The sequence below is a fragment of the Petaurus breviceps genome, unplaced genomic scaffold (genome assembly GCF_028583685.1).
Source record: "Petaurus breviceps papuanus isolate PSGF00001 unplaced genomic scaffold, PetGlider_PUasm1.0 178, whole genome shotgun sequence".
NCBI lineage: Eukaryota > Metazoa > Chordata > Mammalia > Diprotodontia > Petauridae > Petaurus > Petaurus breviceps.
The window spans coordinates 2,912,481-2,928,306 of NW_027185777.1; the positions used below are offsets into that span (position 1 = coordinate 2,912,481).

Here is a 15,826-nt window from a genome sequence, read left to right on the forward strand (position 1 = left end):
AGAATGAATACTGTCCACTGGTGAAGGACAGTGCTGTTGTTGCAGGGGTCTGGGAACCTTTCTGTTGGTTCAGAAGCCCTGAAAAAGGATTTTCTGGTTGTATGTTTACAGAAATCCTGGGAGAGGGTTTTGCTAATGTTTTCAGGGGTCCTAGGACTGTTCTGCAGACAGAGGATGAATTAATGAAGGGACTGGCAATGTATCTTGTGGCCTTGCTAAGCCTTGTCTCCCCAGGAACTAAGATTGCAGAGAACATGCCTCGTGTCAAGATGAAGAAAAGACCTCCATTTGGGTATTAAGTGCTGTGCTTAAACTTGTTGTAACTCTGGGGTAGATTCAGTTGTGATCCAAGGGTGGGGAACTTTTGACCTTTTTGTGTTCTATGATTGAAAAATGAATGTACTTTACTTATGTTTGGAAACTAATCTCCATTTGAGAAGAGGGGCTTTGTGATGGACTAAATGAAGGTACAGCCTAGGGGTGGAGAGTAGTATTTAGAACAGGGACTTTGTAATTGATTGAATGAATGGAAGGTCCTGGGGTAGGGTAGTACTTGGAGATTATTTAATCACACTTAGTAAATGCTGTATTTTGAATGATGTCATATTTTGATCTTCTCTGTTCTTAATTTGTCACTGAATAAAATGGAGTGCACCTATGCTGGTATTTTGAACCTTGGGAATTTGCCTTTCCTTGGCATTACATTACAAGTTAAAAAAGTCCAGAAAGATGAGTGGGGACCAGATGTTATAAGGCTTTGATGGCATTAAGGCAACAAAGAGTCATGTGAGATTCTGGAAGAGGGGAACAACACAGGCAGAGTTGGGATTTGGAAAGATTATTTTGGCAGCTGTCTGGAGAATGGGCTAAAGAGGGGAAAGGGAGTGGTAGGCACTGGAGATAGGAAGGAACAAGAGTGAAAGAACTTGTCTTCAAGACATTTATATTCAAGTAGAGGAATAGAAAGAAAAATTTATATACTCATTCCTCTGATTTCCTATTATAAAATGGTGAATGAGTTTAAACAGCCCACCTCAAAAAATGTAGCTTAATAAAGGTAACACAAATGATCTTAGTTGTCCTTCAGAAGTGCCTTGCTTCATGTAATAACTGGCAAGATCTTGACCTTCAGGGTCTCTCACTAGGTGTAATGCCATGCACAGAAGCTTTCCAGAAGAACTGCTACTGTGAACAGCTTTTTTTAAGGTTCTGATTACTCCATATAGTGATCACTCTATTCCATAACAAAAGCAAAACATCCATGGAAAATCGGGGTACAGCATAATTCAAAACACAGCATTCACCATATTACAACTTATCACAGAAAATCACAATATAATATTCACAATATAGTCTCAAAGTAAAATAGTCACTCTTAAGTTAACTCAATCAGTCCCTTATCAGTAGTCTCAAAGTACACAAAGTCTTCCACTCTTGGGGCAAAGTCTTAATTAACTCAATCAGTCACTTATCATTAACAATATTTCAAAATACTCAAAGTATAATGAGTCACTTATTCAGCAAAGTCTTACTAAGTATCATACACAAAACCCTCCACTCCTTAGGTCACTAGTAAACTATAATTCCATAATTACTCAGTATCCAAGGAGAGGTCTTTTCATCTTGACTTGGGGCCTGTTCTCAGATTCCCAGGATCCCCTTCCATGGTCCCAGATTCTGCCTGGATTCACCAGACTGTCTGTCACCTGGGTTCAATGGCAGACAGCCCCCAGTTCCTTGACCAGTTCTTTGGGTAGGTCCTGCTCCACACTGGCGTTCACAGGGTCTGGTCCATGTCAGCTCCTTCACTGTTTCTGCTCCAGGGAATTCAAGGCTCAACAGAGCCACAAACAAAGCCTCAGTGTCCCAGTCATGCTCTAGTCACCTGGGCTCCTGGCTCCGGATTCCGGGTTCCTGGCTCCTGTTCAGAAGAAGCTCCACCACCACAAGTTCTCAGGACTCATTTCTCCATTCTTCTGTAGCTGCTCTGCCACCAGATCTCAGTCTCAAGGAAATTCTGACTGTGCCTCTCTGGGGCTTTTCTTATATATACGGCATTATAGCTACTTCCTTCAGCCAATCCATTCTTGTTAGGTCAGTTAACAGAAGACAGGAGTTCATAGCTTCTGTTTCCCCAACAGAGGCTCAATCAGTTACTAAGTGCTACGTACCTGCTACTTTTACCAACACAAAGGGATCTTCAGATTCAAAATTACATTAGCATTACACTAGGCCAGGTAGTACCAATGGGAAGAACACTGCCTTGGGTATTGGGAGACCTGAGTATGAGTCTTAACTTTATCATCAAATCACTTCATAGTCTTGAAGTGACAAACACATTGGGCTCTCAATTTCATCACTGCAAAATGAGGGGGTTGGATAAGATGGTATTTAAAGTTTTCTTTAACTCATTTCCTCTAAGCACATGGGTGCAACCCCATTCTCATTTATCTCCACCTTCTCCATTCATTTCATTTAGCAATCCAGACACCTGTTGAAACAAGCCAACTAGTGGGGACTCAAAACTGCTTTAATCAGAAGTTAACAAAGATAGATGGATTCCTCAGCTACACAAAAAAATATCAATAATTAACAATTTAACATTCCCGTCCCCTTCCCCCATATACTGAATAAGAATTAAAGTCATTTTGGACACATTAAGAAGAAAAACGCATTGGGGTGGCTAGGTGGCACAGTGAGTAAAGCACCAGCCCTGGAGTCAGGAGGACCCAAGTTCGGTTCCTGCGTCAGACACTTAACACCCACACACACACACACACACACACAAAACTAGCCGTGTAACCTTGGGTAAGTTATTTAACCCCAATTGCCCTCCAAAAGGCAAAAAAAAAAAAGAACACATGGACATGCATGTATATATCACATATATGCTATTATATATGGTCATATATGTTATATGTGTGACAAATATAATCTATGCTAAGTAATGCTTTACAATGTATAATTTATAATAGGAAGATAAAGTATATTATTATCAAAGAAGAAACAGGTTCAGGGACACAAAACAAATTGTTTCCCCAGTATGTCAGTCATCATGTGTGAGAGGTGAAATTTGAACCCAGCTCTCTGCAAAATCTAAATCCAAAATTCTTTCTACCATAGTACAATGCCTCAGTAGTAGTGTGTAGTCAGCCATCAGAAAAATTAGCTTCATCAATTTATGACCAGAAGAGACAGTGGAAGTCATCTGATCCAAATCCATTTTACAACTGATAAAACTTAGTTCAGGTTAAGTGAGGCTAAGTGCCCAAGGTCATACAGGGAGTTAAGGCATAGAGTGAAGATTTAAATACAGGTCCTCTGAATTCAGATTTGACGTTCTTTTCACTCACTGCACAATAATCTCTAGGCTAAACAAAACTGGTCTTTAATTTCTCTGTAGAGTAGAACTTGATCCCATAAAACAAACACCCATATTAGTAGAGAGACAAACGTCAATAAGGTGTTGTATCTTCATCCAAATCAGTTACTTCCCAATCATTAGGGGGATATGATGTATAATGGGGGAGGAGAGGAGGGGAGGAGGTGTGGGGAGTGTTCCCAACTACTTAAATGTTCAAAAGAATAATAAAAATTGTACGCAAATATTTTAACAAGAAATACAGCTCCCTTAACAAGACAAGGTAAGTATTTATAATCAATGTGTTTAATGAATTAATTAAGAATTTTTTTTAGAAGACTATTAATAGGTTTTGACCCTATGGATATCAGAAAGGAAACTTGTTCAAATTTAACTAACTATTCTTCCTTCTTATTATGCTTCTCCAATTCCTCCTTTATAGTACTTCCATTAAGTCACTTCTTGACTCCCCATTAGTAACCCATAAAGCAGAAACTCCTGCTAACAGGCATTTGAGAACCTCCACAACCGCACTGTTCTTGAGTTGATTTCCAGTCATGTCCAACTCTTCATGACCCCATTTGGGGTTTCTTCAACAAAGATACTGGAGTGGTTTGTCATTTCCTTCTCCAACTCACTTTACAGATGAGGAAAGTGAAGCAAACAAGGTTAAAGTGATTTGCCCAGGATCACAAAGCTAATAGATGTCTGAAGGCCACATTTGAACTCGTGAAGATAAGTCTTCCTGATTCTAGGAAACTGTACCATCTAGCTGCCCCATCACCACCTAGATGCCCCATAACCCACACAATCTACCCCCAAACCCAAGTTGACCTTTGCAGCTTTATTTCCTATTTCTTCTCTTCCAGAGCAAGTGACCAGCTCTGCTCCGTTCCAATTCCTGCCTTCCCCCATGCACATGCCTCTTCCTACTCCATGTACCATCCAAGGAATGGACTCCACATCCATCTCTGTATGTAGAAGAGCCCCCCTTCCTTCAAGGACCCAAACTGATGCCATCTCCTCTGTCAGATCTTCAATGACTTTCTACCTCTACACAAGCTTTCTGCTTGTGTCAAATTTCTCCTATTACTTTACACTTGTATGCTTCTTCTTGCAGGTTAGTAATTTTTATATGTATGTATGTGTGCATGTGTATGTATGTGTGTATCTATGTCATGTCTCTATAGTTTTTTGCTCCATTCAAATAAGAATAGAAGAACTAGAGTTGGAATGCCTTTTAGAGGTGATTTAACCCAACACTTTCATTATATAGATGAGGAAACGGAAGGCTCAGGAAGGACCACATAACTTGCTCAATGTCTCAGAGGTTGTAAGCTTCAAAAAGGATGGATTTGAATCCATGTTCCCTAATTATATGGGCTGTGATTTTTCCATTATATAATTAACATTATATGATGTTATATATACACATAATAACATTGTATAATATATTATTATATAATCATATCTCATTATATATTTATATAATAACAAGGATGATGATGACAACAATGATGATGATGGCATTTCTGTCATACTTTAAGGTTTGCAAAGTACTTTCCAAAATGATACCTCACCTGATCCCCACAACAATCCTTGGAAGGTTGGTATTAATAAGGTCTGCTTCATACTTAGCTTTTCAAACAAACAAAAAATCTTTAGTAACTTACACTAAGGAAATGTTTGCTGAACAAAAAGATGTTTTTGAATGAAACACGACTGTTCCTCACTCCAGCCTGCCACATATTCAGAATGTGACGTCTTTTAAAGGGTAAAGTTGTACTCCTTCTGGATTTATTCAAGTGACCAAATGCCTCTTTAAATTCTTTGGTGTATTATGACAGTTGTTAACAAACCATGCATAATATATTCAAACAAAATTTGGCTCCACCCATCAGAATGAGATTTCTCCATTTCCATCAAAGGCACTAAATTTCTCTTATCTCAGATATTTAAAAGTTATAAAGACTGTCTGGTTGTCACAAGTTTCCCTGGGAAATGGAAAAAGACAAAAATCATTCAAATAATTCAATTCCATGCACATTTGTTGAGCACCTATTACCTGCTGAGCACAGAATAAATTCATAACTAGGAATTTAAACACCAAATGCATACACACACACAATTCTGGAGCTGTATCCTTCAAACACAAACCAAAAAAGCACCACAGGAAAGCTATAAGTAAAGACCTTCCCACACGCTAACCCCTGGGTTTGGATGCTACTAGATGTTTATTTTATCTGCTTTAAAGTAAAGAAACCAACTGGTTGTGCCTGGAGTATGTTTTTCTGACACTCTAATCTAACTGCCACCATCTCACATTCTCTCATGGGCACACATGCACACATGCTCACACAGACACAGTTAAGCACAGTAATTTTAATTAAAAGACAAAAATAATGCAAAATTAATCAAGTAAATTGCCAATTAGTGGATAAACCACTCTTGTTACACTTAATAAACAGACTATGAGGCCTTGTGCCAGGGATGGGTTTTGAATATAGAAACTCAAGAAGATCCAATTAACGATTTTCAGTAACTAACGACACTGAAAAGAATCGCTTTTTTTTTTTAATAACAAAGTTGAGCCCTCTCTTAACATTTAATTTGCTATTGAACCTGACCATTCTATCCGAATCATTGGCTAGGTCTATGACTTCATGAATGGGGGTTCTCCTTCTTCTATCCTGATCAGAATGTAATCATTCCTGCCTTCTCAGTCTCTGAAACTCCTGTCTTTGCCCCATTGGAAAGGGCCACCAAAGTGCAAACCCATGTATCACAGGCATTCCTCTAGGCCTTCCTACATTTCATGGGAATTCCCTACTCCCTACCCCCACCCTGACCACATAGCCTCCTTTTCTAATCATACATTTCCTCTACGATATCTCCTATGCCATTTGTTGCACATAATTAATCACAAGAAGTACACACTGCAATCTAATCACATGAGCCATTGTGATGGTCTTTCTGGCCACTTACTCTAAGAATCTCCACCATAAAATATCACTGGGAAAAACAATGGGGTGAAAAAGATATAAATGAATAGCCTCAAATTCATTTGGGAAATTGTTTGGTGCTTTTAACCACCTCAAATTCTTCCCTAGTACAAATACAAAATTAGTATGTGCTGAAAGGGCTGATTGGTCTGCAAGACTTTCTAAGACAAAACCCCTGGTTCTAGCAATCCTTACATTGCTTAGAAATAGAAAACAAAGCCTCTTCAGTGAACACACACAAGTTATCCCTATTAAAAATGTGAACATATTTACAAATTTTTTGCAAAAAACTATAATTTTTAAGCAGGAAAGTCTGTGAAAATGCAAGCAAAGTTATGTCCAAAACAGTTAACTATATACCCACACATTTTGGCACCCTTTTGAAGCATATGCTTTATAGACTATTAGGGCATGTCACCAGAAAAATCCCCATTAAGCTTCACTGATTTATTGTACACTTATGAAGTAAGGACACCACTGCAGGCACTGGAGGTTCAAGGTAAAATTCAATGATCTTTGGCCTTGATAAGCAGCCATCCATAGCCCCCTTCTTTTAGGCTTTTTATAAGCAATGGGCAATGTCCAACCTTATTCTCCAGTTTTACCTATTAAAATTACCTATAAAAATCAAAGAGACTAAATGCTCAGATTTCCTTCCCTTCTCCCCCAAGCAATACAACCAAGACCAAGCTACAACATAATGACAAAATGTTCTCATCATTAATGTATCGAAAAAGAGACATCCAAGAGTAAAAGAGCAAGAAGACTATTCAAAATGTCTCACTTCATTGGAGTTCAATAGAATATTATTTTTGCAAAAGGAATTTTTCTCTCCTCTCTTTCTTTCACTCCTGCCCAGCCCCCTTCTGTATTCTGGTGAAATAATTGTATTACAGCAATAGCCCATATCACATCCTTAGGCATCTTTTTGTCCCAAGGGCCATATTTCATTCTACTATTCACCAAGCAAATTTCTAATCAGAATATACATATTCAAAACTAATTGAGGCAATGTACTGTCAACACATCATGCTTCCATGACAATCCCGGGTGTTAAGGCTTTGCTCAACACTCCATTCTCGCTTGGATGACAGAGAGTGAGGGCAATTCAGAGATTTCTGAATACATCAAGAAGGAAGGGGAAAATTGAGGATGGAACAAGGAGAGGGAGGACAAAGCCCTGCATGTCTCCTAAGTCACAGAGACAAAGGCTGAAGGAACATGGTCTTAGAGTGGGATAAACGAATTTTAAAACTTCTGTGGAAGGTTCAGTTTATAAATTTGTTGCTGTTCAGTCTGTCTGATTATTTATGATACCATTTTGGAGTTTTCTTGGCAAAGATACTGGAGTGGTTTGCCATTGCCTTCTCCATCTCATTTTATAGATAAGGAAAATGAGGCAAACAAGGTTAAGTGACTTGCCCAGGGTCACACAGTTAGTAAATACCTAAGGCCAGATTTGATCTCAGGAAAATGAGTCTTCCTGATTCCAATCCCAGTGCTCTATCCACTGTGCCATCTAGCTGCCCTCAGTTTATAAAATGAGTAGGCTAAAACAACCCTCTTCTCTTCAATGACATTCAGTGCTTGCTCTCCTAATTCTTTAAAAATTCTTGAGCCAAGTGTCACTTCAAAAAAGGTTAACCCAGCTTGTGGATCCTTGGGCTCAATGGTTATGTCCCTGGGGTGATGATACGGACAAGTGATTAGAAGCTGTGAATTCCCTCTAAATGTCAGGAGGATGACTTGTTATCTTGCTTGAAAGACGTCATAATCCAAAACCCTTTCTGCCAGTCTTAATATACTAATGAGACTCATTCATCTCTCTCTCTCTCTCTCTCTCTCTCTCTCTCTCTCTCTCTCTCTCTCCCCCCTCCCTCTGTCTTTCCCTTTTTCTCTCTCTCTCTCCCTTCCTCCCTCCTTCCTTTCCCCACTGCATACTCCCCCACCCTTCTCTCTGAGTATGAAAGATGTTTCCCTTTCCTACTTCTTAATCTATCAAGCATTATTTGGATTATAATGAATCCTTCATTCCAGAGGAAATTTTACCAGGCTCTACAATGCCATAGCTGTGTCTAAGCAAAATCCACACCACCATCTGCCTGGCATTCTCACAACATGACAAAATAGACTCATAATTAACTGCTTTCCTACCGAAATCTGCCAGCTTTAACTCCCCCGTGTCACTGATGAGAAGATTCTGTGGCTTCAGGTCTCTGTGCAAAATATAACGCTGGTGGATATAAGACAGTCCTCGCAGCAACTGAAATAAAAACAACTGGAAAATTGGGGGGGGGGGGAGAGGGCAGAGAAGACACAGTTAAAATCTGAAGGCAGACAAACACCAGATCTATACACATTTTGAAAAGTAATTGCATAATATGAAAATAAGAATCAAAAAGATTTTTGAAAAATCAAATCATCTGACAAAAATGGGAAGAATCTGTTCAGAAAACCAGGAATCACCAAGAAACAGGAGTAATGGAATTTCAACCTGTTCTGTTAGTTAGTAGGAATACCTCACCCACCCAGATGGTTCTAGAGCCAATTGAATTCTGTTTTCTATTAAACCAATCTAAGTATGAGAGATTTAAATCTTTGTAATTTTCTGTTTTGTTAATTTTAAATAAGAGTTTGAGAGAAAAATTCATTCCAAACACTATAAAGATACTGGAAGAAAATACTGGTATATAGGAAAGTACACAAGGTAATATATGCTAATATATGTCCATATATAACATCATACCATTGACACAATGCTGCTGGTCACAGTGGTCCTTATGGAATCACCTACTCATATATAACCCTAGGACTTGTGGGCTGGAAAGGTACTTCCAAGTTGTCTAAATCAATCCCCTCATTTTAAAAATGAGGAAAGTGAGGCCCAGAGAGCAAGTGCTTGCCCAGCATCACACAGTTAGTAACTATCATTAGCAGTATTTCACCTCAGTGTGCTGACTCCAAATCCAGGGTTTTTTCCTCTATGCCATTCTTAAATGGAGTAACAGACATGCCAGAGAATAGTGAACAGAATCACAGACATCATGTGCCTTAGTGTAGAGGTCAGGGGTGGGGAGGTGGGACCAACCGGCAAGATGAGGCACCATTTTCTCTTACTATCCTCTAGTGATTTCCCCCAGAAGTGAAACACAAATAATGCAAATCTGACTCAACATCTGGAAATTTTCCATTTTAAAAGGAAACAATGGGGGGGAGGGGGGCAAGTAGGTGACACAGTGAGTAGAGTGCTGGTCCCGGAGTCAGAAGGACCTCAGTTTGGATCCAGCCTCAGACACTTAACACACACACACACACACACAAAAACAACTAGCCGTGTGACCTTGGGCAAGTTACTTAACCCCAATTGCCCTCAAAAAAAGAAAAGAAAAAAAGAAGCAATCAGGTAGCCCCTCTGCTTTGGGGATTTTTGGGGGTTCTAGTTCCTTTTGCCTTATACTCAGCCCCTCAAATCTATTTAGACATTTAGACAGGCATATTTTATCGAAAGAGGAGAAAGAGGGAGGGAGTAGAAAGCAAACACATTGAGAATTAAATTGTACCATCTTGCACACATAAACATACACAGGTTGGGGGGGATGATAGACATAAGGTTCAATTCCTATAAAATTGTAATTATTTTTCATTTATCCATATGGCTTCAAGAGATTAGACTGTTGCCTGAGGACTGATTTGTATCTTCTCTGATTACAGATCAGGAATAAGGAAGGGGGTGATTTTAGGAAGGAACACAAAGAAATTAAAAGGTCAAAGAGAACCTGATGTTGATCTGAAAGAAAAATTCCAAAGCTGTCTTTGAATTTTCACTTAGATGTGTGAAATAAGGCCATAGTGAATGCTTCTGATTCTACAAGGTATAAAGTGAATTGAAGAATTTACAATCTTGTGATTATTAAATCAAGGGTACATTTTTAAATAATTCACTTGACCCCCAAAATGCTTAGCTATCACTGCATATATTCCTAAAAATTTATTACTCGATGCCCCCCACCTTAAAACTGGAGTTCTGGAACACTCATTTCTTTGGTTTACTTTCCATCCACTTTGAACTTTTACACTTGAAAGATTCCTTCTGTCTTCATTTTTGGTTGGTAGCAACATGGAGTCTTTGTAAACTTATATGAGTTCATAAGATCACTGAGGAAAAGTAATCCTAGAAATACAACATCTCCTCTGACCACCTCATCTGACATAGAGAGGACATCAAGAACTAAAGTGCCTTCACCAAGATCATGCCAGTGGTAAATAAGGACTAAGATTTGAACCCAGCTTCACAGAAGCTTCAATGTTGAGCTGGAAGGGACTTCAGAAATCTTTTCTTCCAACCAATTCATTTTACTGTAAGGAAACTGAAGCCCAGGGAAATCAAGTGAACTGCATAATTAAGCAGCAGAGCCAGGATTTGAACTCAGATGCCCTACACCAACATTCTTTCTACTCTCTATGTTGTGAATTATCTTTTCCCATGGGGAAGGAACACCTGGAACCTAGAATTAGCCTTGAAATATTTTTGCATCTATTATTACATCATGGACAAGTATTCAAATAGAAATTCCAGATAATTTTTAAATCCTAGTGTTATGATGCTCGAAACAAATCCTATTTGCAAAGTAGACCATTACTCTTCAACCAGTTCATATCAATATTTCATAGAACACTTACAATACTGTTAGGACAGCTTGGGTTTACTCAATGCCAATAACTACATTTTGGCCAAGTACTGTCTTCTAAAAATGACTATACCTAAGTCCCAGGCTGTACTCAGGGTTAATAGCTAGAAATTCCTTTAAAAGCCCCTTGTCTAAATAACTAAAATCATCATCAAGATGAGGTAAAAGTCATCCTGCACCCTGACAACTAAAAGTTACTTTAGTTTCAACATGATCTTCAAAAACTGACACATCTAAAATGCAAAAAGAATTAGAATTGAAAAGATCTTAGATGTAAACTCAGATTTTTTTTCTTTTTTTTTTAATGAACCATTTGCTATTCAGTAAAAGCACTAATGCTTTAGAGATAAAGGGAAGAAAATGCTCTTCAATCCAAAGGGACAAGGCCTAGATTACAGCAGGTTCCCGAGTACATATTTATTGTGTGACAACACTTGCCTTGGGGCTCCCAGGGCACAGAGAATCTTAACAACAAAAATGTTCCTCTTGTTGGGTACTAGGCTGTGTGCACACTGATGTTAGGCCCTCTACTTCTCCAAGAGTAGATAAGGTGCTATTATAAGGATACAGATACCTAATGGTCTAAAACAAGGCTGGAGCTAAATTAAAACATGCCAAGCCTTTAATTCATTACATCGAAATTTGCTATCATCAAAAACAAAATTTCAAAATTTCTTTCTGAATAAGGAATACAGACACAATCGCCATTATAGTCCCAGTCATTTTTAAATAACTTTGTTAAAGTCAATAATAACCCAACTTTACTATTACACAAAGAGGTATCATTGCAAAATATATAGAGTTTGTTGTTAAGTGTTTTTGTTTCGAAGGGGTTTTATTCTGTTTTTTTTTTTTTCAGTTGTGTCTGACTCTTTGTGACCTCATTTGGGATTTTCTTCGGAAAGATACTGGAAAGGTTTATCAATTTCCTCTCCAGCTCATTTTATATATAAGAAACTGAGACAAACAGAGTTCAGTGACTTACCCAGGGTCATACAGCTACTAAGTGTCTGAGGCCAAATTTGAACTCAATGAGTCTTCCTGGCACTCTATCCACTGCGCCACCTAGTGGTACTCAAATTGTGGTCCAGGACCTCTAAATGTCCCTGATACTTTTCTCAGGGAGTTCTTAAGGTCAAAACTAGTATCATCATAATAATACTAAGATTTTTTAAAAGCTTCTATTGCACTATATAGTGACAGAATCCACATAAACAAAAGATCTCTGGGGTCTTCAATAATCTTTTAAGAGTGTAGCTATATCATGAGTCCAATAAGTTTATTAATTTATGATAGAGGATAGAGGGGTAGTCTTAAAAGTCACTGATTTAAGACCCATATCTGAAACCTATTGGTTATATGAACATAATCAAGTCGTTTAACTTCTTAATGTCCAGGTAAATCCATCTATAAATTGTGAAATAGCTGTATCTCTGCACTGATTGAAAGAGTTTCATCACTGAGAATTCCCTAAACCAGTTAAATCATGGGTCCAGAATAGAAAGTGACAAATCATCTTGCTGATCACCACATATTTAAAACTGTGGAACTATAGCATCACAGAATAGAAAGGGCACAGGATTTGGAGTTTAAAAACCTGAAACTCAGTTCTGTACCTTAATATCTGTGTGACCTCTGTCAAATCATTTCGACCTGACAGTCCTCCTTAACCCAACCGGAACATGATGGGTTAGGAGCAGATAATTTCTAAGGCCCTTCCTACCTCTATCATTCCGTGAGCCATATTATACCATCTCCATGTTTTTTCACCTAATGTCAAGTGTTTGATTTTTAACAAGGAAAAAGCATAGATGGAAATGTCACTGTAGAAATTTGAAAATATATGGGTTCCTGATGGTAGGAGCAATGTGCTTATTGACTGAATATTCTTTTTTTTTAAAGCCTTTAATTCACCTTGGAAAATCAAGAAATTTAGATCTTGATTATCAGAGTATGAAGAATATGAAGAGTATTAAGTTAGCACTAAAAAAAAAAGACGACATTGGGGATCCTTTAAGGAATGTTAGTAACAAAATGATTCTGGCATCAAACTTGTAAAAAGGAGTAAAAGGCTCCAGACATGGAAGAAAAACTATGAATGAAGGCATAAAGAAGGCAAGAAACTACACTAAACAAACAATTTAACTAGAATAACCAGCTAGAGCAAGAGAAGGTTGGTTGTACTGTAAGAAATTCATATCATGGGGTGGCCAGGTAGCACAGCAAGTAAGAGCACCGGCTCCAGTGTTGAGAAGACCTGGAGATTGAATCCCGGGCTCAGACACTTAGCACCCACCCAGAAACACCTGGCCGTGTAACCTTGAGCAAGTTACTTAACCCTAATTGCTTAGGAGTGGCCAGGTGGCTCAGCAAGTAAGAGCACCGGCTCCAGGGTCAGGATGACCTGGAGATCAAATCCCGGGCTTGGATATTCAGCACCACACCCAGAAATAACTGGCCGTGTAACCTTGAGCAAGTTACTTAACCCCGATTGCTTAAAAAAAAAAGAAAGAAATTCATATAGTTTCTTACCATTATCATTTCATGCCAATATGAAATTCTTTTATTGAAATAAAGTAATCATATTTTATTACAACTCATCCATTAAAATTCAAAAATTCTTTTATATTATAAATCATTAAGTACAACTGTTGATGTCTCCTTCCCCACTGTTTGGGGAATATCTCTCATTACTATGTAAGCATTAGTAAGTGAGGATGTGTATTGTTTTTGCTGTAAGATGGCAGTTTTGGTCAGCTTCCAGACCAAACTCCTGCAGAGTCATTAATTAACAGTTGATGAGACTAGATCAACTTTAACTGTCATCAAAATTAGGCTGGAAAGAGGGTTCTTGGCAAGAAGAGAAGGGAGAAATGCATACTTAATAGAGACTCAAATGCTTTTTAGCCCAATTTTGACCAATTATTTACTAATTTTTACCCTTTAATAATTTCTGAGCAATCTTTTAAAAATTTTTTTCAAATCTGAACTTCTCAGAAGAACATTCAGTATATGCTCAAGTGTTTTTCCCAAACATTTTTTTTAAAAATCTGCATCACTGCTAGAAAATGACTGAAAGAATGTTGAAAGAGACCCTGGGATCAACCCTCTTTTCTTATAAATGAGAAAACTGAAAATCAATGAAGTTCATGGCTAGGTAACCTTAAAAAAAAAACCTTTCATTTCTCTTGGAAAATCAGGGAATTTCGTTTTTTATTAATCCAGCATCCAAGTATGAAGTTGGGCATTAAAATAAGAGAGAAAGCATACAACTAGCTAGGAACATAGAAATCATCCTTGGGGACTGAGACAACTTAAGATACTATCCTAAGAAATGATTTTTCATTTGTACTTAAATAATCATTATTCTCTTACTGGGAAACAAAGAATGCTAGACACAGATACTGTAACATGGGGAGGGGGGGAGATGATCAAAAGGACACATTGTAGCTAGTTACTCAGAAAAACAAAATACTTCTATGAAGGTTCTAAGAACCACACAGGCAAAAGGAATGTTCCCAAAGGGATCAGTTAAATACCTTTGCTAATTAATGAAGAAATAGGAAACTGGAGTTTATCCAGAAACAATTCAAAAGAGATAATACATTAAAAGAGATTATGAAATGCAATGTTAGAAGAGGATACAATTATACAGGGCCAAAGTTAATTGTATTCATAGCAGAAACAAACTCCACATCACAGGGCCCATCACTCACTACATTTTTAGATTTGTAATCAATAAAGTGTTGCATCAAAGCAGCTTCTCACTGCAAGGAATTTTTAACAATTTACTGAAGAAAAGGGCAGCAATCTGTGAGAAAGGAGTCGATAGCGGAGAAACTGGAGCAGTCTAATTTCTCCTTTGTATTGTGGTGAGCGTGGTATTCACAGCACACACAACTGTTTATACAACAGCAAACAGAACTGAATTCACACCAGCCCAGTGTTAATATTATGTGTTATATGACAACCTCCTTGTGATCCTGAGGAAAAAATGACAAAGATCAAGAAAGGGAAAAAAATTACTAAAATAAACTCTGAGAAGGGGTCATTTTTAATCCCGATCTCTTTCCCACTAAACTAAAAAGCAATACAAAATTGTAAAATGACAGAAGAAAAATCTATACCCTACTACTAAAAAAAAATTTTTTAAACCTCCTTATTGCAACTTTTTTTTTTTTTACCATAAAACAATGTTTTAAAAGGTGTTTCTTTGGTTCTTTTTACTTAGAAGCTTTATTATAGCCAGGCTTCTAATGGGAAGGATCTGACCAATGGATTGTCATGCTGAGTTAAATAGAAAGCCCCACAAATTGTTCTTTCAGGATATTCTTGGGAATGGGTCACAGATGCACAGATTTGTACCAAGTTTTTCCACGGATATTTGCATGAGAAAGGTGCGTAATTCTTTGCTGGTTATGTAAATGACCACTTTCATGAGCTCTGCTTGGTCATTTTCCTTTGACATGAAGTCATGGTGCAGGGAAATATGACCAGCAAAGACAGAGAAGAATCATTAGAAAATTTGGGGGGAGGGAATGAGCTTCAAGAGTTAACCTTGAGATTGTAACTTTAGAGTAGGAAGGGAAAACCCTCATTTTACAGCTGAGGAAACTGAAGCCCAGAGAGACTAACTGATATTATACAAGTTCAAACAGACCCAGGAACTTAACACAATATCCCTGACTGCCAAGCCATCAATCATTTCACTATACCACAATGAAACTTAATAGTACTGTTAATCTATATGTATTAATGTGATATATTCATATTTC

The 15,826-nt window shown here is 37.8% G+C and overlaps 1 protein-coding gene across 5 annotated transcripts in view; it reads right to left on the reverse strand.

Moving 5' to 3' along the window:
* Positions 1–15,826, reverse strand: part of CDK14 (cyclin dependent kinase 14) — a 678,842-nt gene that overhangs the window by 318,595 nt on the left and 344,421 nt on the right. For all 5 annotated transcript variants that reach the window (XM_069086180.1, XM_069086183.1, XM_069086182.1 and 2 more), the window contains one exon: positions 8,518–8,641. In XM_069086180.1, coding sequence (XP_068942281.1) covers positions 8,518–8,641 — 124 coding nt within the window. The remainder of the gene's footprint in view (positions 1–8,517; positions 8,642–15,826) is intronic.